Source organism: Amphibalanus amphitrite, unplaced genomic scaffold (assembly GCF_019059575.1).
Source record: "Amphibalanus amphitrite isolate SeventyFive unplaced genomic scaffold, NRLGWU_Aamphi_draft 001042F_arrow, whole genome shotgun sequence".
Classification (NCBI taxonomy): domain Eukaryota; kingdom Metazoa; phylum Arthropoda; class Thecostraca; order Balanomorpha; family Balanidae; genus Amphibalanus; species Amphibalanus amphitrite.
Genome location: NW_024882536.1, coordinates 151,071 through 174,093, shown reverse-complemented (window position 1 = coordinate 174,093; position 23,023 = coordinate 151,071). Strand labels below are relative to the sequence as shown.

The 23,023-nt window shown below is 57.8% G+C and overlaps 2 protein-coding genes across 2 annotated transcripts in view; both read left to right on the top strand.

Annotated features, from left to right (window-relative positions):
* Nucleotide 1: 1 nt before the first annotated feature.
* Nucleotides 2-17,398, top strand: LOC122369501 (serine/arginine repetitive matrix protein 2-like). Its single transcript, XM_043344293.1, has 6 exons — nucleotides 2-4,093; nucleotides 4,593-4,721; nucleotides 4,966-5,132; nucleotides 9,278-9,369; nucleotides 10,649-10,771; nucleotides 16,394-17,398. Exons 1-6 carry the CDS (start codon nucleotides 503-505, stop codon nucleotides 16,780-16,782), a joined length of 4,491 nt encoding a protein of 1,496 aa, XP_043200228.1. The 5' UTR covers nucleotides 2-502; the 3' UTR covers nucleotides 16,783-17,398.
* Nucleotides 17,399-18,997: 1,599 nt separating this feature from the next.
* LOC122369499 (insulin-like growth factor 2 mRNA-binding protein 1) overlaps nucleotides 18,998-23,023 on the top strand; it is a 54,076-nt gene continuing 50,050 nt past the window's right edge. Inside the window, exon 1 of the mRNA XM_043344291.1 lies at nucleotides 18,998-19,321. Coding sequence (XP_043200226.1) covers nucleotides 19,147-19,321 — 175 coding nt within the window. The 5' untranslated portion in view covers nucleotides 18,998-19,146. The remainder of the gene's footprint in view (nucleotides 19,322-23,023) is intronic.

Sequence of the window (23,023 nt, the reverse complement as noted above, 5' to 3'; positions counted from 1 at the left end):
GCAGCAGCAACAACAACACCAGCAGCAGCAGCAGCAGCAGCAGTGGCAGCGTCCGGTGCAGCAGCAGCAGCAGCAGCCGGCGGCTGCGCAGCAGTGGGGTGTCCAGCGCCACCCGGGACCGCCGCGGCCGCCGCACGGATGGTCGCCGGTGAACGGGGCGGCGCCCCGGTCCGGCCAGCCGCCGGCGCCGGCGGTCGGGCCGTTCGCGCGGCCCGTCCAGCCCAGTCGTCCAGCGCCGCGGCCGCTGCCCACTCCCTGGGGTCCGCAGAACGGTCCGCTGACCTCCCAGTCGGGCCCGGCCGGCGGCAAACGGCCGCCGGACCCGTCCCTCGACCGGCCGAGCAAGGCAGCGCGGCGCGACTCGTCCGAGGGCCGGCCGCGCCACCGGCAGCCCTCGGAGGACCTGGCCGAGGCCAGCAGCCTGGAGGAGCTGCTGCGGAACGGCCTGAACGGCGGCACGGCCGGCCACTCGCCGCAGGACCTGGCGCTGCTCTTCCCAAACATGAAGGCGGCCACGTCGCCCGAGAAACACGTGCAGCCGCTGCCGCCGCCGGCGCCGGCAGCGCGCTCCCCCGCCTGCGCCGGAGAGCTGGATATCTACAACAGCGTGACCAGCTTCATCAACGAGTCGGTGGCGGCGCCGGTAGACTCTCTGGGGCAGGTGCGGCCACCGTCAACAGCGCGGCCGGACGTACAGGGGCAGGCGCGGCCGGACGTACGGGGGCAGGCGCGGCCGGACGTACAGGGGCAGGCGCGACCGCCAGACGGACTGGGACAAGCCCGACCGCCGACGGCGCCGGACGCAATGGGACAGGTGCGGCCAGCTCCGGCAGCACCAGTAAACGCAATGGGGCAGGCGCGGCCAGCTCCGGCAGCGCCAGTAAACGCAATGGGGCAGGCGCGGCCGCCGGCTGACCCGCTGGGCCAATCCCGGCCTCCGGCGGACCCTCTGGGCCAATCCCGGCCGCCGGCGGACCCTCTGGGCCAGGCCCGGCCGCCCGAGCCGCGGAAGGTAGCGCGCCGTCCGTCCACGGGCTCGGTGTCGCCGCGCGGTGGCCGGACGCCGCCGTCGCTGCACGTGGCCGGCGCGCCGGTGGAGTTCCGTCGCGCCCAGGGCCCGTTCATGACGCCCGAGCAGGAGCGCTGTCTAGAGGGCCAGCTGTCGCGCTACGAGCGGCAGATCCGCCAGGTGCCAAGCAGCCAGTCGGCGGCGGCCGCCGCCCGCGTCCGCACCAAGGCCGAGATGAAGTCACCCTCGGCGTCAGCGCCGCCGCCGCCGCCGCCGCCGGTCCGCCAGTCGACGTCGACAGAGTCCAACAAGTCGGTGTTCGACTTCGACAGCGGCTCGGACGGCGAGGTGCCCGTGCTGTCGCACAAGGTGTCAGCGCGCGCCAAGGTGGAGCCGCCGCCCGAGCGGCCGCTCGTCGACGTGTTCGGGGACGGCCTGGACAGCGACTTCTGGGGCAGTGTGTGCAACTCGCTGGCCGAAAACATCGAGTCCAACCAGAAGCTGGTCAAGAGCAAGCGGGTGACGCGCACCAAGATCGTCAGCAAGCTCCAGGAGGTGACCAGCGGGAAGGCGGAGCCGGCAGAGGAGCCGGAGCCCGAGACGCTGGAGCCGCCGCCGCCGCCGCCGCCGCCCAAGGCGCCCTCCCCGCAGCCAGTGGTCAAAACTGAACCGGACGCCGAGGAAAATCAGACCACGGCGAACTCGGCGCCAGAGAGTACGAGCAACGGAGTCACTCCGCCCGTGTCGAAGGCTAAAGTCGAGCCCAAACCGGAGAAGAGCGGCAGTGAGTTCGAGCTCTCTCAGTCGGGCGACGAGTCCAAGAGCTCCTCCGACTCCTCCGAGTCGCAGGACTCGAGCGAGAGCAGTGACGAGTCGGAGGTACCGCGCCGCCGTGGCCGGCGCGCCGTCCAGTCGTCGGACAGTGACAGCGGCGCGGCCGACGCTCGGCGGCCGGCCCGGCGCCGCGGTCGGCGTGCCGTGTCCAGCGACAGCAGCGACAGCGAGCCGCGGCCGGCGCGCCGTCCGCTGCGCCACCGCCGTCCCCTGCAGCAGTCGGACAGCAGCCAGAGCAGCGACAGCGACGCGCCGTCGGAGCGCCGGCTGAGGACCCGCCGCGCCGGCCGGCCCGAGCGGCGCGTGACGCGCAGCGCCGGCTCGCGCCGCAGGGACGGCCGCACGCGCTCGCGGCGCGCCGCCAAACGGCTGGTGTTTGAGGACGGACTGCCGGCGCCCACCAGGCGGAAACGAAAGGAGGACGTCGAGTCGGACTCGAACGGCTCGGCGAGCGGCACGGACGCGCCGCGCACCAGGAACTCGAGCAGGGCCAAGCGCAACGACGAAAAGGACTCGGACGACGGCCGCGGAGGTCGCCGGAAACTGCGCCGGCGGAAGGCGGTCGGCGCGCGGACGGACTCGGCGGACAGTGCGGACGGTGGGGCGGGGGACGCCGCCCGTGACTCAACCAGGACGCTTCGGCTCAGGGATGGCTCTAACGCCAGTGAGAAGGGCTCACGGGACGGCTCGGTGGCGCGGGGCGCGCGCGCGGGCCGAACTGGGAAGGCGGGGGCGAGTGCAACGAAAGCGGTCAAGCCGGCGCGGAGCTCGGAGGACGAGGCCGGTGACGGGTCCAGGGCCAAGTGCAGTGTGTCCGAGTCGGAGGCGGTCGCCGACAGTGTACAAAAGCCGCCGCCGGCGGCGCCGTCAGCCGGCGGGGACGGGGACGCGAGGCGGGACGGCGGCGCCGCCGGCTCCAGCGGCAGTGGCTCACGGAGGAGGGACTCGACCGAGTCGCGGACAATACCGTCCATCCTGGACGTGCTCCTGCCGCCGCACGAGGAGCGTGACGAGCTCGACATCATCCACCACTATCCGCAGGACTACCGAGAGGTGCTCGAGCGGGTGGCCGAGGTGCTGACTCGCCAGCGGCCGCGCGCGCGCTTCGCTCGGGAGCGTTTCTCGGCCTCTGCCGTGGCGGACGCCTGGGCTGAGGGCTGGCAGGAACGCTTCTTCGCATGGAAGACGGGTATTTGTCGAGTGCCGCCGCGGCTCGTGCCCAAGCTGCAGCGGAAGTCGGTGCCCGCCGAGGCGCCCGGCACGCCGACGCGCAAGGGCACGCCGCGCAAGGAGGCCCGATCGACGCCGACGCCGGCGCGCACTCCGAATCGAGCCGAGGCGGCGCCGACCGCCGACAGGAAGAATTCGGCGCGCTTCAGTCAGGAGGAGGGCGGACGCCGCGAGCGGCACAGGTCCGCCTCTCAGAAGAGCGTCGACCTCATCTGCGCCAAGGTGATGGCCTCCAGCGGTGAGGACGCGCCCGCCCCGCCCAGTCAGCGCTTTGTGCTGCGCGCGCAGCGCAAAACGCGCGTCGACATCATCGAGGCCCGTCTGCTGGCGGCGGTGAACAAGCAGCTGCCGGGCGGCGGCGGTGACCGCTCACCGGCCACCACCAACGGGCCCTCAGCGGCGCCCGAGCCCATCGTCAACTCGCTGGTGAAGAAGTACAAGAGCATCACGGATCGTCAGGTGGAGCGGCGGATGGGCGCGCTGTACAGCCGGCGCAGCGAGGTGCTGCACTACGCGGCGCCCTCGTTGCTGGACACGCCGCGGCCAGGCCAGCAGCCGGTGCCGGCGGCGCTGCTCTTCCCTCGCGCCACCGTCGAGCGGTTCGCGCGCGAGCTGGCCGACTCGCCGCTGGCGGACGGCGCCGCGCCGGCCGTGGTGCTCGACTCGCGCACGCGCGGCGCGCGCGCCCAGATCACCGAGAAGGAGCTGCTGCACCAGGTGTTCGGCGTGTCGCTGGACGAGATCAGTCAGCTGCGCAACCACCGCCGGCCGGCCAAGGCGCCGGCGGCGGCGGCGGCGGCGCGCCGCTCGGCGGCCGCGGCCGCGCGCCTGCCGGAGAGCCCGGCGCCGGCCGAGCAGTCGCTCGAGACGCCGCCGGCCAGCGTGGTGCCGGCGCGCGGCCGCCGCGTCAAGAAGCGGCGCACCAAGAACCGCTCCGGCTTCGACTTCATGCTGAAGAAGAAGCGGAAGAAGGAGACGGACACGGACTCTGTGGTGCCGCGCAACAAGAAGCTCCGTCCGGTGAGTGGACGGGACGGCCGGCCCTCGCTGGCAGCGTGTCGGTCTGTGTCTGCCCGTGTCTGTGTGTGTGTGTGGCTGTATATTGTGTCTATAATCTGTGTCTCTACTTTGTGTGTCTGTCTGTATCTGTATATTGTTTGACCTTTGTCGGTCCTTGTCTGTACTGTGTCTGTAAATTGCGTCTGTCAAGTCTTGTGAATCCACTGCCCGGCGCCCTTGATCTTTGTGACTGATCTGCAGTCTGGTGGTGGTCATTGTAAGACTGATGGTTGGTCTGGCCCGTGATCATCCGCCGTATCTCACCGTAGGCCGTATCTGACTGTTGTATCCAACCGTCTACCATTATGTGACCGTCTCAGACTTGTTGCTACTGATCTTTTGTTGCATCTGATCGTATCTGGCCACCCTATACGACTCCCGTAGCTGACCATCTGCCATGCCTCACTCCCGTATCTAACCGCCTGTCGTATCTGACCGTCCGCCCATGTGCGCTCCGCAGGTGTGCGGTCCTCGGATGGGCGCCGACCCGACCCGCTCGCCCGAGCTGGCCGCCGAGATTCGCTCCTGGGTGCTCAACAAGAGCGCCGGCGAGACGGCCCTGCTGCGCGCCGCCAAACTGGGCTACCTGGTGAGAGCGCGCAGACACCGCCAGCGGCCGCTGGGGCCGCTACTTCTGCTTACACTTGAATGTTAACGGTCTGCTCTACATTTTACGCTTTGATGGGAATCAGTAGTCAAACTCGTGCTTTGGATAACTATGGTGACACATTAATCACTGTGTACCGGCGCCCCGTCTGCTGTATATGGTTGGGTCGTTCTGGCCCGCCCGGTCTGTGTGTTGGCGGTGTGTTCTGACGTCCCCGGCTGCACAGGACGCCGTCATCTACCTGCTGGAAACGGGCGAGGACGCCACCGACTGCCGCGACAACGCCTCCTTCACTCCGCTGCACGAGGCGTGCGCGCGCGGTCACCTGGACGTGGCCAAGACGCTGCTGCTCTACGGAGCGGACGTCAATGTCAGCGCCAGGGGCGGCGTCAGGTGAGCTACCGGGGGGAGGCAGCAGCGCCAGGGGCGGCGTCAGGTGCGGCACCGGGGAGGCAGCAGTGGCAGGGGCGGCGTCAGGTGCAGTATCAGGGGGCGTCAACGGCGGTCTCATGGAGAACAGCGGCAGGGGCGGCTGCAGGTGAGCTACCTACCTGCAGAGGAGGGGTATGGTAAGGAGCGGTACCAGGGGACGTCAGGTGCGGTATTGTGGGGAGGAGTAGGGTCAGGTGCGGTACCAGGGGACGTCAGGTGCCGTACCGGGGGAGGCGGCAGGTGCGGACGTACCGGGGGAACAGTGAGGGGTGGCGCTAGGTGCAGTACCAGGCCGGGCGTCAACTGCGGTCTCAAGGCGAACAGCGGCAGGGGTGGTGTCGGGGGCGGTTACTACCAGGGGGGCGTCAGCACCAGGGGCAGAAGCAACAGAGTGGGATGGGCATTCGCTGCGTCCCACCAGCGAGCGAGCGGCGTGTAGTCTGGCGTGTACGGCCAGAGCCGTGGGATACAGTCCGTGGTTCCGATATATGTAGGCCGTGGTCAGGGGGCTGTTTTATCCTTTCGTTCATGTATTCATTCGCTTTTGTGCCCACTGAGATGTATGTCCGGACGTGTGCTGACCTAAAACAGGAGTGAATGATATGCCGTGGTGAAATGGAGCGATGCCCGCCAGGCAAATAGGACCACCTCTTCTAACTTAGCACAGTCCGAAACTCTTGTGTAAAATTTGGCACAACATGACAGTAGTCGGCGTGCCCTAAAGCCCCAAGTAACAAACAAATAATTGTGTAAATTGCAACCTGCTGCTAGTACGCATCAGAAGTTGTTAATTATGATTCTCTATTTTGTGTCGCCTTTCTTGATTGGGCAATAATATACAATAATAAATACAATAAGTCAGCTACAGGTTGGTGTTGTTCTTTGCATCTGAACCAGCCTTTTTCATCAGGCATTGCTGGTTTTTGCTTCTGGACTCGCTTTTCACTTATAATTGTAACAATGTCTCATGTTGTGATCTGTTTTCCTGGTGCGTTCGCCCGTCAAGTGTGCCAATCTCCCCCTTCGTAGGTACTGTTAGGTGCTGACGTGCCCATTTACCCCTACATAGGGGAGAGTGGGGAAAGATGCCCAGGGGTTTGTTATGTCATATATTATTCGAAAATGACCACTGGAAAGCAAAAACTTGTAGTTTCAACGGAAGCCGACATCATTTTTCTCCATAAAATATCACTCTTTCGTGCTTGAAATATGATAATTTTTTTTGCTATTAAGCACTTTCTCGAAGAACTGAAAGGGGGCATCTTACCCCAAAGGGTGGGAAAGACGCCCCCTGGCGTTGGGTAAGATGCCCCTCTGCACTATAAGTGACATAAATGGGCACGTGAATTGCCTGAACGAATCAGTAGTCCCTTCGAGCCTGCAGTAAACACTAAACGCCATCGTAAGGGCCCTCAAAAGTAGTCGTGAGGGGCTTCAGAGTTCAGAGGTCATTGTTAGGGCCACCGGAGTCCAGCGCGACCAAACAAGCCTCCGTGGTGGCATTCGGAGAACGTTGTGGGGCCCTTATAGGTCTTCATGAGTCTTGAGGGCCCTCAAGCCCATAGTGGGGACCTAAGATGCCAGCGCGGCCCGTGGAGCCAGCGTGGGCAGTGTCCTGATTTTCGTGAATTTGGGTGGAAACCCACACCTTAACAGATTCTCTTTGTGACGTCCCGGAAAGCCAAACGACGTCCCTGACATTTTTTTACGGATCGGGATAAAAGTCGGCAGGTATATCGAACACCAAAAGCAAACTAACAAAAAGAAATATCACCTCTGTAGCCTAAAAACACGGCTATGCAAAATGACAACAAATATATCCTAAGTCCTCACAAACCCACTTACACTCAACTCCCCTTGCCTACACCGCTGGCCAACTGCCGCAACAGTAAACAACGCGGTTTTATGTTCGTTTTCTGTGCGTCAGATATGGATAGGTTTTCTTTTACCATATGAAGGTAATAGCTGCCATATGAAGGAGAAAAGATGTCGGAATAGAGGGATCTGAGGACATCGTTTTCCACTTTTCAGTTTTAGTAACTGTGGAGTGTATAGATAAAAATTTATCATGCGAATATATTACTTCGACATTTATCTATAAGCACGCAACATACCTTTTGTATCAAACTACTGTAACATATTTAATTATTTTTTCCCCTCAGAAGGTCACAGTAACGGGGTAGCGCTGCCCCTGGAACATGTCCTTCAAAAGTAGTTAATTTTGCATATGTTGATAGTGGTTGGGGAAAAAGTTTAGTGTTTATTTGTTTGAATTAAAATAAAGTTACCGAATTTCAACAGTATTAATTCAAGTATGTCGTCCTTGGCTTAAAAAATACACGCAATGTTGGGGACGTCGATTGACCTTGTCATTCCCATTTAATCGACGTCGGTACAAAACTGAAAAGTGCATAATGATTTCACATTTTTTCCAGCCAAGAAAAATTCAGCGTCCAACTTGGAGTTTTCTTAATTGAATTTCATAACAGGAAGCTATGGAAATTAATTTTCCGAACTGTTTTCCACCTCTTTGTTTGGACGTCTGTTTTTTACGTCAGTCCTCTTGCTCGATATAATGTCCCTCTTATGACGTCAATATTTAGTGATAGCCGCTGGCTCTTGGGTTGATTTTTGTTGAAGCATATTTGTTGTTGACTGTTGTGTACGATCATGGACAAGAACTAGACATCTTCAAAGTGTTGTTTTGGTGTTTGTGGTGAATGATTTAATTTTGTATTGTACTAGGGGTAAACTGGCATTACTTTGTGTCTACATATATATGATCATTTGAGATGCCTTGAGGTGCTATTAGTCAACATTGCCAGTGAAAATCGCTAATTTTAAGAGATTTAGGTAAGGGATTTTCAGTGGCTTAGGCTCCGCACCGATATCGACGTCCTTTTGAAATAGTGACGTCCTTGCGGCTTCAATCACACTCTCCGAAAAATCAATTTCAGGACACTGAGCGTGGGAGCCCTCAAAGGATGTCGTGAGGGGCCTTGGAGTTAATAATGGGGCCCACAGAGGCCGTCTCCAGGGCTCTCAGAGTCAGATGCCGCCCAAAAAGTCGCTGTGTGGGCCGAGAGACCGGCATGGGGAGCTCCCGACCGTATTCGGCTCTCAATAGTCCCAGATCGGCTTTTGTCTCTCACCACAAGTATGTAATAAATGATTCGACGGGCTGCTTGAAGGATAACGTACGGATTTAGGGGGGCGTCTGTCCCCATCAGGGCAGGGGGCATCTTTCCCCAAGGTACCGAATTAACATTTAATCAGTACAATTTGTTAGCCCTAAAACTACATCCTAAAACAAACTGGTTGGGACAAAGTACACACATATTAATGTATCACGACTATAGCAAGGGACGCAAAAATTATCTACCTTCTTTGATATTTACAATGTTTTAACACCAAAATATTTTTTGAAAGCAGCAAATAAAAACATGCAATCACCAGCCAACCGTTGTCTGACTGACATTGGCAAATTTTGGAGCAATTAACAAGGCAGGCTTCCGCTTTACGCCAAAAACGTTAATTTCCAGGTTCGATTCTTTGTTCTGCCGCTAGAGGGGGTGGGGCGTCTTTCCCACCCTGGGCATCTTACCCCACTCTCCCCTACAACCCACCGACTGGTCATCTCCGCTGACAGACCAATGACTGTGTGCTCACCTCCTACCGACCGCTGACGGCCCATCTCCCCCCCCCCCCACAGACCGCTGACTGTGTGCTCACCTCCTACCGACCGCTGACGGCCCATCTCCCCCCCCCCCCCCAGACCGCTGACTGTGTGCTCACCTCCTACCGACCGCTGACGGCCCATCTCCCCCCCCCACACTGACCGCTGACTGTGTGCTCACCTCCTACCGACCGCTGACGGCCCATCTCCCCCCCCCCCCCCCACAGACCGCTGATTGTATGCTCACCTCCTACCGACCGCTGACGGTCCATCCCCCCCCCCCCACACACACACACAGACCGCTGACGGCCCATCTACCCTCACAGACCGCTGACCACCTATCTCCCCCCCCCCCACACACACACAGACCGCTCACTGTGTGCCCACCCTCCCTCCGACAGACCATTCACTGTGCCCATCTGCCCCACAGGCCGCTGCACGAGGCTGTGGAGAACAACCACCCGGAGCTGGTGCGGCTGCTGCTGGCGTACGGATCCGACCCGCGGCTACCCACCTACGCCGGTAGGGGACGGGCGACCTGGGACGGGCGCAGGGCGGTGGTAGGGGACGGCCGACCTGGGACGGGCGCAGGGCGGTGGTAGGGGACGGGCGGACCTGGGACGGGCGCAGGGCGGTGGTAGGGGACGGGCGACCTGGGACGGGCGCAGGGTGGTGGTAGGGGACGGCCGACCTGGGACGGGCGCAGGGCGGTGGTAGGGGACGGGCGACCTGGGACGGGCGCAGGGTGGTGGTAGGGGACGGGCGACCTGGGACGGGTGCAGGGTGGTGGTAGGGGACGGGCGACCTGGGACGGGCGCAGGGTGGTGGTAGGGGACGGGCGCAGGGTGGTGGTAGGGGACGGCCGACCTGGGACGGGCGCAGGGGGCCGACCTGGGCCCGGCGTAGGGCGGTGGTAGGGGACGGGCGACCTGGGACGGGCGGAGGGCGGTGGTAGGGCGCGGACCTGGGACGGGCGCAGGGCGGTGGTAGGGGGCCGAGCTGGGACGGGCGTAGGGCGGTGGTTGGGCGTGGACCCGGGCCGGGCGACCTGGGACGGGCGCAGGGCGGTGGCCGGGCGCAGGGCGGTGGTAGGGGACGGGTGACCTGGGACAGGCGGAGGGCGGTAGTAGGCCGGGCGCAGGGTGGTGGCCGGGCGCAGGGCGGTGGCAGTTGTTTGAGGGCCGATGTAAGGGTGGAGATGGGTGTCTGAGCGTGTCTGGTGGCCAGGCTGGCCCGCAAGGCTCTGATATGCTGTCGTCGGCAGCGCTGCTCCTTGAAAAGTTTGTGATTTTTAAACGGTCGAGTTGTTCGCTGTGTAGTGTGTACTATGTCTGTGGAAATTGTGATATTCGCGGTCCCGTTTGTATTGTATTGTATTTACGATCATGGGCGATCCACACATGGCGTGGCGATTACTGCCCAGTGCCCAGTTTGGGGAGTGCCCTGTCCAGTATCGGTTGGATATTCGCGTCCTTCTGCTTCGCCGGCTTGCGGGCGACCAAGAGCCCGGGTTGGAAGGACTTTTGTGATAAACCGCCTCCCCATCCGCCCCGTTCCGCTCAGGGCGGTGTTTCACGGCCCGACGCTGCAGCCCGCTGCTGTATTGGTGCGGCGTTTGAGACGAATTCGGCTCCACCCTTCAGCGTTGCGAGCGTCCGAATTTGTTGATGTTTCCATGGAAATTCAACACACCGCTGCGCGCAGCGCGCTGCAACACAGTGCCGTGAAACACTACCCAGGTGCCAGCCCGCTGGAGCAGTGTTGATCGGTGTCTGATACCCCCCCCCCCCCCGCCGCCCAGGCATCAGCCCGCTGGAGCAGTGCGCCAACATGCCGGTGATGAAGCGCCTGCTGCACGGACACGTGGAGGACCTGGAGGGGTCGACCGGCTCCGGCTGGCACTTTGTCGCCTGCCAGGCGCTCGGTGAGTCGCACCATCAGCTGACCGTCTCTCTTTGCCTTTTCGCTGAGTTACGAATGATCGTAGCGTAGCCAGCAATATGTTTACTATGGCATTCACTGCGTGTAGTAGAATCAGAAGCCTTGACCCTAACCCTACTGACTCGTGGTCCTTGTGGTCCACTGGATAAGGTATGCTACCGGTGACGCGGTGACAGTGAGTTCCAGGCCAGGAGAGCTCACACCGTTTGATCTGTGTTGTTTCCGGACCAGCTGGCCAGCTGTGTCCCAAAATTCGTTCATTTGCATGGGAAACGACATCCAAATGAAAATCATTTTTCACCCTCACCTCTAACTTCTTAGACCATTCTCCGCACCCAATTCTACAATGAAAAATATTTGTGTAGATGGTCACTTTACATCCTACATCCTACCACAATTGTATAGACATGTATAGTTTTGATCCTTTTCCACTCTTTTGGGGCCCTGCCCGACCGTTAATTTTTCGCTCCCATCCGATGTTTTGGCGATATATTTCCCCTCTGACTCCCAAGCCAAAATACAATTTTGGAACTGCACTGCTGAGCTGGCTACTGATCAGAGGTCACGCTGGACCCGGGACTGTGTCACCATCTACCAGTGAGGCGTTCACCTTTCGGCTCAAAATCTTCGTATCGTATCGTATCGTATCGTATATTGAGGGCTTATCCACATGTGGCTATTATGGCCCAGTCATTTTACATGATACAGGTGCGTCGACAAGGAAGCATAACACATCGACATAATAAAAATACAGGGTAAAAAGGTGAGTGAGATGGCTTAAAATACAGTTACGTACACATGATCTACTAATCAAAACAGTTGATCACCCGGCTTCGCCGCGATGCGGACCCGGTGGCATCTCGTGGAAGCTGATTCCATGCCGCCCCGGCTCTATACGGGAAGAGCCGCCGCGTGGCTGTCAGGCGGTAGCGGGGGAGCTCGAGTGCCGCAGCGCCTGCAGCAGTGGCACGCGTCAGGCGCTCAGACACAGCGCTACGCGGGCGTATCATCTTAGCGGTGGACCGGGCGCGGGCTGTCGTCGGGTGGTCTGTCCCTAGTGTCCGTGTCTTCTCCGCGAACCCGGAGCTGTCTGTCTGTACACCACCGACCCAGAGCTGTCTGTACACCACCGACCCAGAGCTGTCTGTACACCACCGACCCAGAGCTGTCTGTACACCACCGACCCAGAGCTGTCTGTACACCACCGACCCAGAGCTGTCTGTACACCACCGACCCAGAGCTGTCTGTATGTACACCATCGACCCAGAGCTGTCTGTACACCACCGACCCAGAGCTGTCTGTACACCACCGACCCAGAGCTGTCTGTACACCACCGACCCAGAGCTGTCTGTACACCACCGACCCAGAGCTGTCTGTATGTACACCATCGACCCAGAGCTGTCTGTACACCACCGACCCAGAGCTGTCTGCACCACCGACCCAGAGCTGTCTGTATATACACCACCGACCCAGAGCTGTCTGTACACCACCGACCCAGAGCTGTCTGTACACCACCGACCCAGAGCTGTCTGTACACCACCGACCCAGAGCTGTCTTTACACCACCGGGCACCGACCCAGAGCTGTCTGTACACCACCGACCCAAAGCTGTCTGTGTACCGACCCAGAGCTGTCTGTACACCACCGACCCAGAGCTGTCTGTGTACCACCGACCCAGAGCTGTCTGTAAACCACCGACCCAGAGCTGTCTGTGTACCCACCGACCCAGAGCTGTCTGTACACCACCGACCCAGAGCTGTCAGTACACCACCGACCCAGAGCTGTCTGTATGTACACCACCGACCCAGAGCTGTCGGTGTACCACCGACCCAGAGCTGTCTGTACACCACCGACCCAGAGCTGTCTGTGTACCGACCCAGAGCTGTCTGTACACCACCGACCCAGAGCTGTCTGTACACCACCGACCCAGAGCTGTCTGTGTACCACAGACCCAGAGCTGTCTGTATGTACACCACCGACCCAGAGCTGTCTGTACACCACCGACCCAGAGCTGTCTGTGTACCACCGACCCAGAGCTGTCTACACCGACCCAGAGCTGTCTTTACACCAGTAAAACGCCTTTTGGGCGAAGAACGAGCGAGCGAGATAGTGAGCCCTGCACGTGCGGAAGGGCGAGAGCCGAGAGGGTGCTTCCAACGGGCTTTTGCAAAGCACCCTTCTAACTGGTCGCTAGCGGTGTGCCAAATTTGAACGCAATCGGCCCAGCCGTTCCTGAGATCTGGAAGCGGCATTCTGCACGTGCGCACGTACAAACGGGGTCCAAAATGACTTGCACGGCACCCTACTAACTGGTCCCCAACCGTGTACCAAATTTGAGCGCAATCGGCCCAGCCGTTCTCGAGATCTGGAAACGTCCCCTGCACGTGCGCACGTGCAGTAGCACCCTAACCGCAACACATGGAAATGCATTGCCTGGTTGGTGCCTACCTGTATGCCAAGTTTCAGCAAAATCGCCCCAGTAATTACCGAGTTACTGAAATGGGAACAAATTTGGCACCTCTTATTGCTGTATTTTGCACGTGCACTGGGGGTGACCCACATGCATCGAGAGTAGTGATGTCAATTTCAGAAAACATATGTCCAATGTCAGTCCAATGTCCAATACTTACGTCGACCGTCCGCCCAAAAATGTCCAAGCCAGCCATTTGTCCAAAGATGTCCGACATCTACGCAGTAATTTACACTCACACCGTTATTTAATTTGCTTTTAATGTATCGTTACCAGCTCAAAAGTGGTAATCATATCGAAAGCTGAGCTTTCTAATAGCCAATCAATGTTAAACACGATTCCTTTATAAAAATGTTGAGGTGTAGCAAGCGATTGTCCAAAGTTGTCCAAAGCCTGCTGTCATGCAGTGACTGACCTGGCACTTCGCGCTATGGACAGTGGGCAGATATGTATTTTGGTGTTACTTGATTTGTCAAAATGCTTTGATGTTATTTCTCATGACAAACTTTTGGAAAAGCTGCACCTTTACGGTATCACCACCACATGGTTCCGAGACTATTTGGCCGATCACTCGCAGCAGGTGCAGGTACGGTGTGCTAATGGAAATGTGATGCTCTCTAACACCAAAAACAATGTTATCGGTGTGTACCAAGGAGGCGCGTTGAGCTGTATTTTGTATATGCTTTTCGCCAATGACCTAAGCTTACATGTGCCAGACAATGTCAGCGTCGTACAATACGCAGACGACACGCAGCTGCTTATCACAGGCAAGAAGCGTGACTTACACCAGCTCATCGTCCGTATGGAAGAGACGCTAGTTACTGTATTTCAATGGTTTTGTCACAACGGCATGAAAGTGAACGCGAGCAAGACCCAGATGCTGGTGCTTGGGACTCCGTCGATGTTGCGTGATCTGCCTCCTGTTACACTTGAGTTCTGTGGAAATGCTATTCCCGATTCTAGGGTAGTTAAGAACCTCGGCGTGATAGTTGATCGGCATCTCAACTTTGAAGCCCACATTGACGCCATGTCCCGTAAATGCGCTGGGATCCTGATTGCCCTGAACCATGCACGCCACGTTATACCCAGTTCTGTCGTGAAGGGCATTGTACAGGCACTCGTGTTATCCATTGTGCGGTACTGCATGTCTGTATATGGATCATGTACTGAGACCCAACTCCACCGTGTGCAGAAAATCATCAACTTCTGTGCACGTGTTGTGACAGGAAAGCGGCGATGTGACCACATTTCTGACGCAATATCGCAGCTTCGCTGGCTCACGGCTAAGCAGCTTGTGGCCTACCATACAATGTGCGCTGTCGATCGGACAATAAGGTCAGGCCAGCCGGACGCCATACTCCAGACTTTTGGACCGCGAGCGCGTCAGCGGCACAATCATGACACCAGACGGGCTGATCTTTATACCCTACCAACAATCCGAGTTGAGGCAGGCAGGCGGCGACTCTGTTATCGCGGAATGTCACTCATTAATAACTCGCGCATTGAGCCCGGCATTCCATCTTTTCGGGCTGAAGCGAAGCGATTTGCTATGTCGTTGTGAGCTTCAGTGTTTTGGTGTCGCGCTCGCGCGCGCCCGCGTGCATGCGTATGTGTAAGAATGAGAGTGGCCGTAGTGTCTTGTGTTCCAGCTTCCCTTTCTGCTCTACATAAGACGTGAATGAGTGAAAAGCCACGTTTATTGTGGACCTTATTCGAATACATCTGAATCATTGTCCAACCGAATTCCGAATTGGACATTGGACAAAATCGGAATTCCGAAGATTCAAGTTCCGATTGACACCACTAATCGAGAGTATCCTATTTTGGGTAGAAGGGATGCTGCTACCCTACAAAAATTACCGCAAGTCAATCGCCCAAGCGGCTGCTGAGATATGAGCCTCTCAAAATCACTACTTTTGCAAAACAGCTTGAACACCCTTGACTTTTCACGTGGCACGTGCCACGACGGTCACTGAGATGTATCAAAAGTAGTCAATTACGGGGTAGAAGGGATGGGGCTACCCAACAAAAAAGACCGCAGGCCAATCGGTCCAGCGGTTGCTGAGATATAAGCCTCTCAAAAGCGTTACAGGCCGGGCCGGGCCGGGCCGCTCATACTGAGATTTTTCCGTTATATTGAAAAGACTCACTTCGCTCGCTGCGCTCGCTCGCTCGTAACCACCGACCCAGAGCTGTCTATGTACCACCGACCCAGAGCTGTATGTACACCACCGACCCAGAGCTGTATGTACACCATCGACCCAGAGCTGTCTGTATGTACACCATCGACCCAGAGCTGTCTGTACACCACCGACCCAGAGCTGTCTGTAAACCACCGACCCAGAGCTGTCTGTACACCACCGACCCAGAGCTGTCTGTACACCACCGACCCAGAGCTGTCTGTATGTACACCACCGACCCAGAGCTGTCTGTACACCACCGACCCAGAGCTGTCTGTACACCACCGACCCAGAGCTGTCTGTGTACCGACCCAGAGCTGTCTGTACACCACCGACCCAGAGCTGTCTGTGTACCGACCCAGAGCTGTCTGTACACCACCGACCCAGAGCTGTCTGTACACCACCGACCCAGAGCTGTCTGTACACCACCGACCCAGAGCTGTCTGTATAGTCGACTACAGAATGATGTTCCACTTTTCACATGCAATTATTTGCCTGGAGTGGTAGGCTGTGCCGCATCACACGGGCTAAGTTCATAATTTATGGCTTTGTCCCAATGCTCACAATCCACACGCTTAATTGCGTAATAAACGGCACAACTTAGCGCTCCGGTCAACTGATAGCTTCTGAGGAATGGAACATCATTCTGTAGTCGACTATTACACCACCGACCCAGAGCTGTCTGTGCACCACTGACGTGGGGTTGTGTACCACCGATCCATGAGAGCGCTGTCTGTACACCACCGACCCAGAGCTGTCTGTACATCACTGACCGGGGGTTGTGTACCACCGACCCAGAGCTGTCTGTGTACCACCGACCCGGGGCTGTCCCGCGTTTGCATAGGTACCGCCTGCTGCTGGGCTGCCGTTTCCCATCTCCCTCTCCGGGCGCGGACGCTGCCCTGCCCGCCGCTCTCTTCCTCTCTCCGCTGACGCTCCCCCTCTATCTCCTACAGAGCCGTGGCCGAGCGGTATGCTGCTCTCTGACGGCGCTCCCGCCTTCACCCCGCGCGCGGACGACGCCAACTTGACGTTTGACATGGCCGAGGCGGCGCTGCCTGCCATCTACCGGCGGCTGAACGACTCTCAGCCGGCGCCGGCCGTCCGCTACGTGACGCTGTCAGCGCTGGCCGCCCACCTGGCCTGCTCGGAGGAGGCCGTGCTGCGCGAGCGGCCCGAGCTGCAGCTGCTCGAGGTCGGCTCGCCGGAGGACGCCGCCGAGCTGGTCTGCCAGACGGTGGCCGGCTGGGCGCTGCGGCCGGCCGACGGACCGGCGCGCCTGGTCCGACTCGACCGAGACGTGGAGATGCTGCTCCGCCGGGAGCGGTTCAACATGACCTGCTAGCGCCGCGCCGGCCGGCCTCCCGGTGATACTGTGTGTGACGGGGGCGGGGTGCGCGCGCCCGGCCCCGCCCCAATTCAGCTGTACCCGCTGTGACGCGCCGCGGCCGCCGGCCACAGGCAGGCTTTACCCATATATATGATTATTTGTTTTACTCGTCGGCCGCTGATCATGTTTTCCGTTGAGTTTGCGTAATTTATTCAATCGGCTCGATGGTGGGCGCGGGCGTCGTCCGTTCTCCCGCGGTGTGTGATGACTCCATTCGGGCCGTGTCTGTGTGTATGTGTCTGAATTGGTGACGCGCCGCGCTGGCGGCCGGTGACGGCGAGGGGCGCGGCGGCCGGCCAGCCGCTCCGAGCCGGGCGCGCCGCCAGAGACGCCCGCCCGGCGGTCTTTCACTGCGGCTGGTCGGCCGGCCCGCGCGGCTGTGCAGCCCTCCGCCGGTTCAGGTCTGTGTGCGTGCCTGTCTGTTATCCACAACATATATTCTACAGAGTACAAAGTGGGCGGCGTCGGTGGCCAGTGGACGCGGGCCGGACAATCCCTGGCGGCGCGAGGGGACGCGGGCTGTTTTGTAGATACCGCACGGACTGCCTGTATAAATACACGCACGCACGCACAGAGTGGCTGCCTGGTCTGCGGCCGCCGGCCAGTGCCGAGTCGGGGACCCCAGCGCAGTGGGCTGGGGGACTGTCTGGTCGCCGGGGACCCCAGCAGAGCGGGCCGGGGACTGTCTGTGGTCGCCGGGGGCCCAGCAGAGCGGGACAGGGACGTGGACCCGGCCGGGACGCTCGGGACGCGGCCGACTAGTTCGTCAGAGACTGCCTTCACTTCGTTTTTCGATAAACTATTTTCTTCATTTCCACCTCTCGTCTACACTGACATGAACTTTTCTTGTTAGCGTATGACAAGGTCAAGTTTTCAGGCCACGGGTCTTTACCGACTCCCGTCAAATGTGCGTACAGGTGAATATCTACAGTCAGTAGGCATCAATTCAAAAAGTGAATTAAGTGTGCGGAACGGGATGAAGAATGGACCGGGAGAAAATGGACTGAGTATTGGGAGTTTGTTGGAAATTTAGCAGTCGCTGGTGCTGAGCACGAACGTTTAGATCCAGCGAAAAAAAAAAAACAATCCACTTCTCGTTTGTCCCCTGTCTCGCCGACGATACGCCAAGCCCCAGCTGGTGCGGACCCACAGAGCCCTCGAGGGCCGAACACATCCAAAGGAGCCCCACTAAGCTCTAAAGGGCTCAACTTTAGCAGTTAAGGGCCTTTGGGGGCCCTAAACTGCTCTCACCGGCGTCTGAGGACCTCGCGTCGACCTTTGAGGCTTTGAGAACCACATCCGCCTGCCTTTGCTAACGTCTGGCCACTTGGCAAGCCTTTGAGGGCCTTCACCAGCCTCTGAGGAGAGTGAGGGTCCCACTGGTGTCGGAGGACCCACACCAGTCTAGGACACCGTCCGGCGTCCTCGGTCCTACACCGGTTTGGAGAACCACTCGCTCAAAGCTCTGTGAAAACTCGTGCAAATCTTTGGATGGCTGCGTCATGACGTGGGTTTCTCATTCTGAGGACCTTAGCTGGCCCAAAGGACTAAGTATGCCTATGAGGTTCCCAATGTCCTCTTGATGTCCCCACATGAGGTGGGGCCCTACAGGCAACTAGCCACTATCCAGCCGGTCGAACGTTACGGTTACGCGAGTCGGGACAGGTTCGGAACGGTCTTCTCCGGTTTTCAGTACGGGATGAAGGAAGAAGAATCAAGTATGAAGGCCGGAAAGGAAGGGAAGGCCCGGTGACAGCTGCCAGTGACAGTGTCCATCAAGGGTTTGATGTTTGAAGCCCGTCCCCGAGCTTCAAACATCTGTTGGAACGGCACCTCGCCAGGGGCGAGGGAAGCACGAGGAACCGTTCAGACTTCGGATCGGGTCGGACACCCGCTTCATTCACCTCCTCGTCTGTATCCGAGTTTCTTTACTTTAGCATAAGCAATGTCGCGTGTAAGTAAAAGAGCTCATGGAACGGGTGCCTCTAACTATTTCAATTACCTATCAATAACTCTCATTCTCGAGTCTCGGGCTCGAGCCGCAAAGCGCCCGGCCGCAGACCGCCGCGCGGCTCTAGCGGCGAGCCGGCGAAACCGAGCCGGGAAGCGGCATTGTCACGTGACTTGACGGCAGCCAATCAGCGTTCAGTGTGACTGGCCGTGAAAAAATGCTGCCATTCCTGGACAAGCGTCGCGAGTGAGAGGGCGTTGGGGCCGCGTGCGCTCGTTTCCATACCATTTACCCTTCCATAGCCCGGCCTATCGTCCTTTCCTTCACGTCCTTTGCCTTTCAAGTGAAATCTGACCTAGCTTTCAATAATGAGCAAGTTGTACGTTGGTAACCTGCCGGCCGACGCTACGGAAGCGAATCTACGCCAGCTTTTCCAGGAACATGGTCTAAATTGCACTGGTGTGTTGGTGAAGCGCGGTGGATACGCATTCGTGGACTGTGCAGACCAAAGTGTTGCTGACCGGTCGATAGACAAATTAAACGGTGAGTACTTGCATTCGTTTTTCCATGGTGCACTGGCAGTGGGCTCGACGTCGTCACGTCGCGTGTTACGGTCCGGTCTCCGGCGTTCCGCGAATCGTTATGTTTGATTATCATTATGGCGAATCAAGATGGCTGGCGACTTTGCAGCGTCAAAGTCATCAATTTATTTTGATTGAATCAACGTTATGTGCATCACTAAATTCCAGTTTTTCTATCTCCCTCGCCTTGATTTATGAAACTACGGTGGAGTTGTTGAGCATTCCTCGTTTGAACTTCTGTGACCTTGAGATTGCGCTAGCGCTACCTTCCCGCCTTGCCTTCCCGCAAATCATGATTGATTTGGACTTTGATACGTTCTCACGAATCGCTTATCTATATTATAAATTATATCAGTGTGAATTTAGATTTGCGGATTCCTGAACGGTGAAAATGTTGCGTATTGTTATCTACATTTAATCTCAACTTATCTTTACAGGGGCGCGGGAACTACGTTCAGACTTGGGGGGGGGGGGGGCACACCATAATAGAGATCAACCTAGGGTACCCCCAAATCTAGTTTTCTCACCGGTTTTAGGCCACTTATTTTTCATCCCTTGGCTTTTTCAACAAAAAAGAAAACATATACAAAAAAGTGTGGTATTCCGTCTCAAAGCTGTGGGGGCATCGCCCCCACGGCCCCAGAGTTGGGGGGGGGGGGCAAGCTGCCTCCACTGCCCCCCCCCCCCCGGCTCCCGCGCCTATGTATCTTTAGTCTGTGACCCCTGGAGGACCGCCGACCGGGGCTAGGTAGATAGTTACATCCAATATTCATCCATTATGGTCGAATTTAGTTGAATTGCGACAGCCGACAGGGAACTGGGGGATCCAGATAAAGCGGTTGGGGGAGGAGAGGGGAGGGGGCTTCGGTACATTTTCCGTTTCAAAAATATTTTGCCCGTTGCCTTACCTGTCTTACCTGTCTTACCTGTTTAAATATTTGCCGTCTCTGAGTTCTTGACGTAACGGCGGGGGCAATAGGTAGGTACTAGGTACCTACCCTACCAGTACCTATTGATAATAAATGTCACTTTTGAAAATGGATCATTCTAATCTGGTTGCTAACAGCTAAGGTCTACCGATTCCGATTTCCGATAGGTGTCTTTACGATGAAGCGTTGATGAAACCGGAATTTTGGAAGATGAGCCTGATTGAATCGGCATTTTTGAGTTAGTTGTTTTTATTTAGATTTCATGGTATCTACTTTCCGGCTGCATCGCTTATTGGCTGACCTCTCATACGGGCACCGTGTCTAGCGTCGGTGCCAAGCATTCCTGTGTCGTTTATTTAAAACACTAGGCCAGGCCCATCGAAGCTACCAAAAGGCTTTTAGAAGACGCGTTGGGGCCCGTCTGTGAGCGTGGTGCAGTTTCCCGAGCTACTGAACGACCCTCTGATCAGCGCGTATCTGGGCCCGGGGCCATCTGAGCGCGAGACCTCTGAGCTACCGAAGGAACCTCTGAGTTCTGTCAGTGAGGGGACCTTTGAGCACACCCGGAACGTTAACAAGGGTCTTCTAAGTACTGGATGGCCTAACCGGGCGTCAAGCTTTCCGGGCTACGGAATGGACCTTGAGCGCGCAACGGGCTCCTGGAGCCACCGAGGGGCCCTCTGAGTGGGTGGCTTCTGCTCAGCGCATTGCGGGGAATCGCAGCTCCTCAGGGGACATTGAACGCGTGAAGGGGGCGCATAGACTGTAGCTGTGTAGCAGACTACCCAAAGTACCGAAGACTTTCGGGCAGTGTTGGATTGGGGTGGGGGGTCCTATGTATCAATAGTAAGCATCGCTTTATTCCATCTATCACCCAGGTTAATACCGCCTAACGCTGCCCTGCTTAATACCGCCTAACGCTGCCGTCGACCATCCCGGCCGAAGACTGGGACGAAATCCTCCTGCTTACGACCAGGCCTTTCTCTGTCGTCCTTGTACCCACAATACCGAGGACCTCTCGCTCAGTGACGGGAGGACTCGGAAACACCTGACCTAGTCATCCCCGTGGCGGAAAGGTCCGCATCCTTGACAACACTAGCGTGTGGGTGCGGCTGACGGCAGGGACCGCGGATTCAAATTCTCGTAGGGTGTGCAAGATGTGGCGACTGGGCCCCCCACCTCACGCCGGGCCCCTTCCAAAAAGTCAGCGCCGCCACTGCTCCGGAATAAGCCGGTTCTAAGGAAGCGGGGCGGGAAAACCTTCAAAATTGACGGTCGTAAGATGACTGAGCGAGCATCTTACGGTCAGGAGATGCATGAGCAGAGTAAATGCACATGCATGCATGCAACGTGATCCAAATCGATCTCCGATTTTACCAAGCAGGCCCCTAAAGGCTTACAGTGACCTTCAAGGGCCCCTACGGGCCTCAGAGAGACCTTTTGCACAGTTGATGTTGGCACACTTCTTTTTATCATGGATTACATGAATTAGTTTAAAAATAAAACACGGCCGGCGGGATGTTTGGGCCCATCGATTTGGCCCCTATGACCTATGGGGGTCTGGCCTCCGGCCCCCCTTAGCTTCCCCTTTGCTCTACGGTCCACACGCTGGCTTTGGGGCCCCATAAAGGCCGCACGCCAGCTCCTGAGACCCAACGCCGGCAATTCTTAGGGTCACCGGCGCACCGCACACGGTCTTTGAAGGTCCCATAACGGCCTCTGGAATACCTCATGTACATAGAACTAGATGCCGGCAGCGCTCTTGCGTTGCCTTGGGCCAGAATTGGAGGAACGGTGCTGAGGGCACACACCGGGCAAAACCACCGAAACCCAGACTGAGCTTGGACTGAACCAGGAACCTGAAACCAACCGAAACATCCCAAAAATGCTTGAAAGCACGCGAGATTGGTGTGGATATCTACCTACAGTAAGATATGAATTAACTGCACGTGCATAGTTCATGCCCCAGGCACCCCAGTGCAGTCATTTTCATGACATCATGTAGCGTGTGTCTAGTTCTATCAGTGTACCGACTTTTGTGTCGCTAGATCGACGTTTCCCGGGATCAGAGGATCCCTCGTCAAAACCGTTATCCGCCCCCCGCACGCGCAGCTTGCACCCCTCGGATATTATCTCGCCGGAATGTCGTGATCAAATGTATTCTTCTTATGACCTGCAAGTTTTGAACCAGTTAGAGCTGCCGTTTACCCTGCAGGCGTGGCAACGTACGAAGGGGTGCAATCGGCTTGCACGTGCATAGCTCATGCACCACAGAGTTTAGCTCAACCAAATGTGCATTATTTTGGAGGCCTTGCCTGGGACTACCATTGAACCGATTTTGAGGTTGATAGCTTAAAATTTCTTTGAGCCAGAGGACCTCACGTCAAAACGGTTTTCCGCCCCCAGCACGTGCAGCCTGCACCCCTAGCAGACGGTGACCCCACTGGAAACTGGTTCAAGGTGTTAACGATGTGTCCCGCCAGTATGGCTTTGCCCGTGACCTCTGGTTGACCTGTAGCCTTGACAAAAAATTTCGTGTCACCGAAACTTTGAAGCGGAATAGCATGTGCCACGAAGCACCGAGCGAACCGAGGCCAGCACCAAAAGTTTACCTCGCCGGAGACGAATCAAACGGTCCCACTTTCGTCCCGATCGGTCCACCCATTTTGACTCCAGGTCCAAAAAAGCTTGGACAAACTCACATACTCACTCACTGACAAACAGGTTCAGGATCT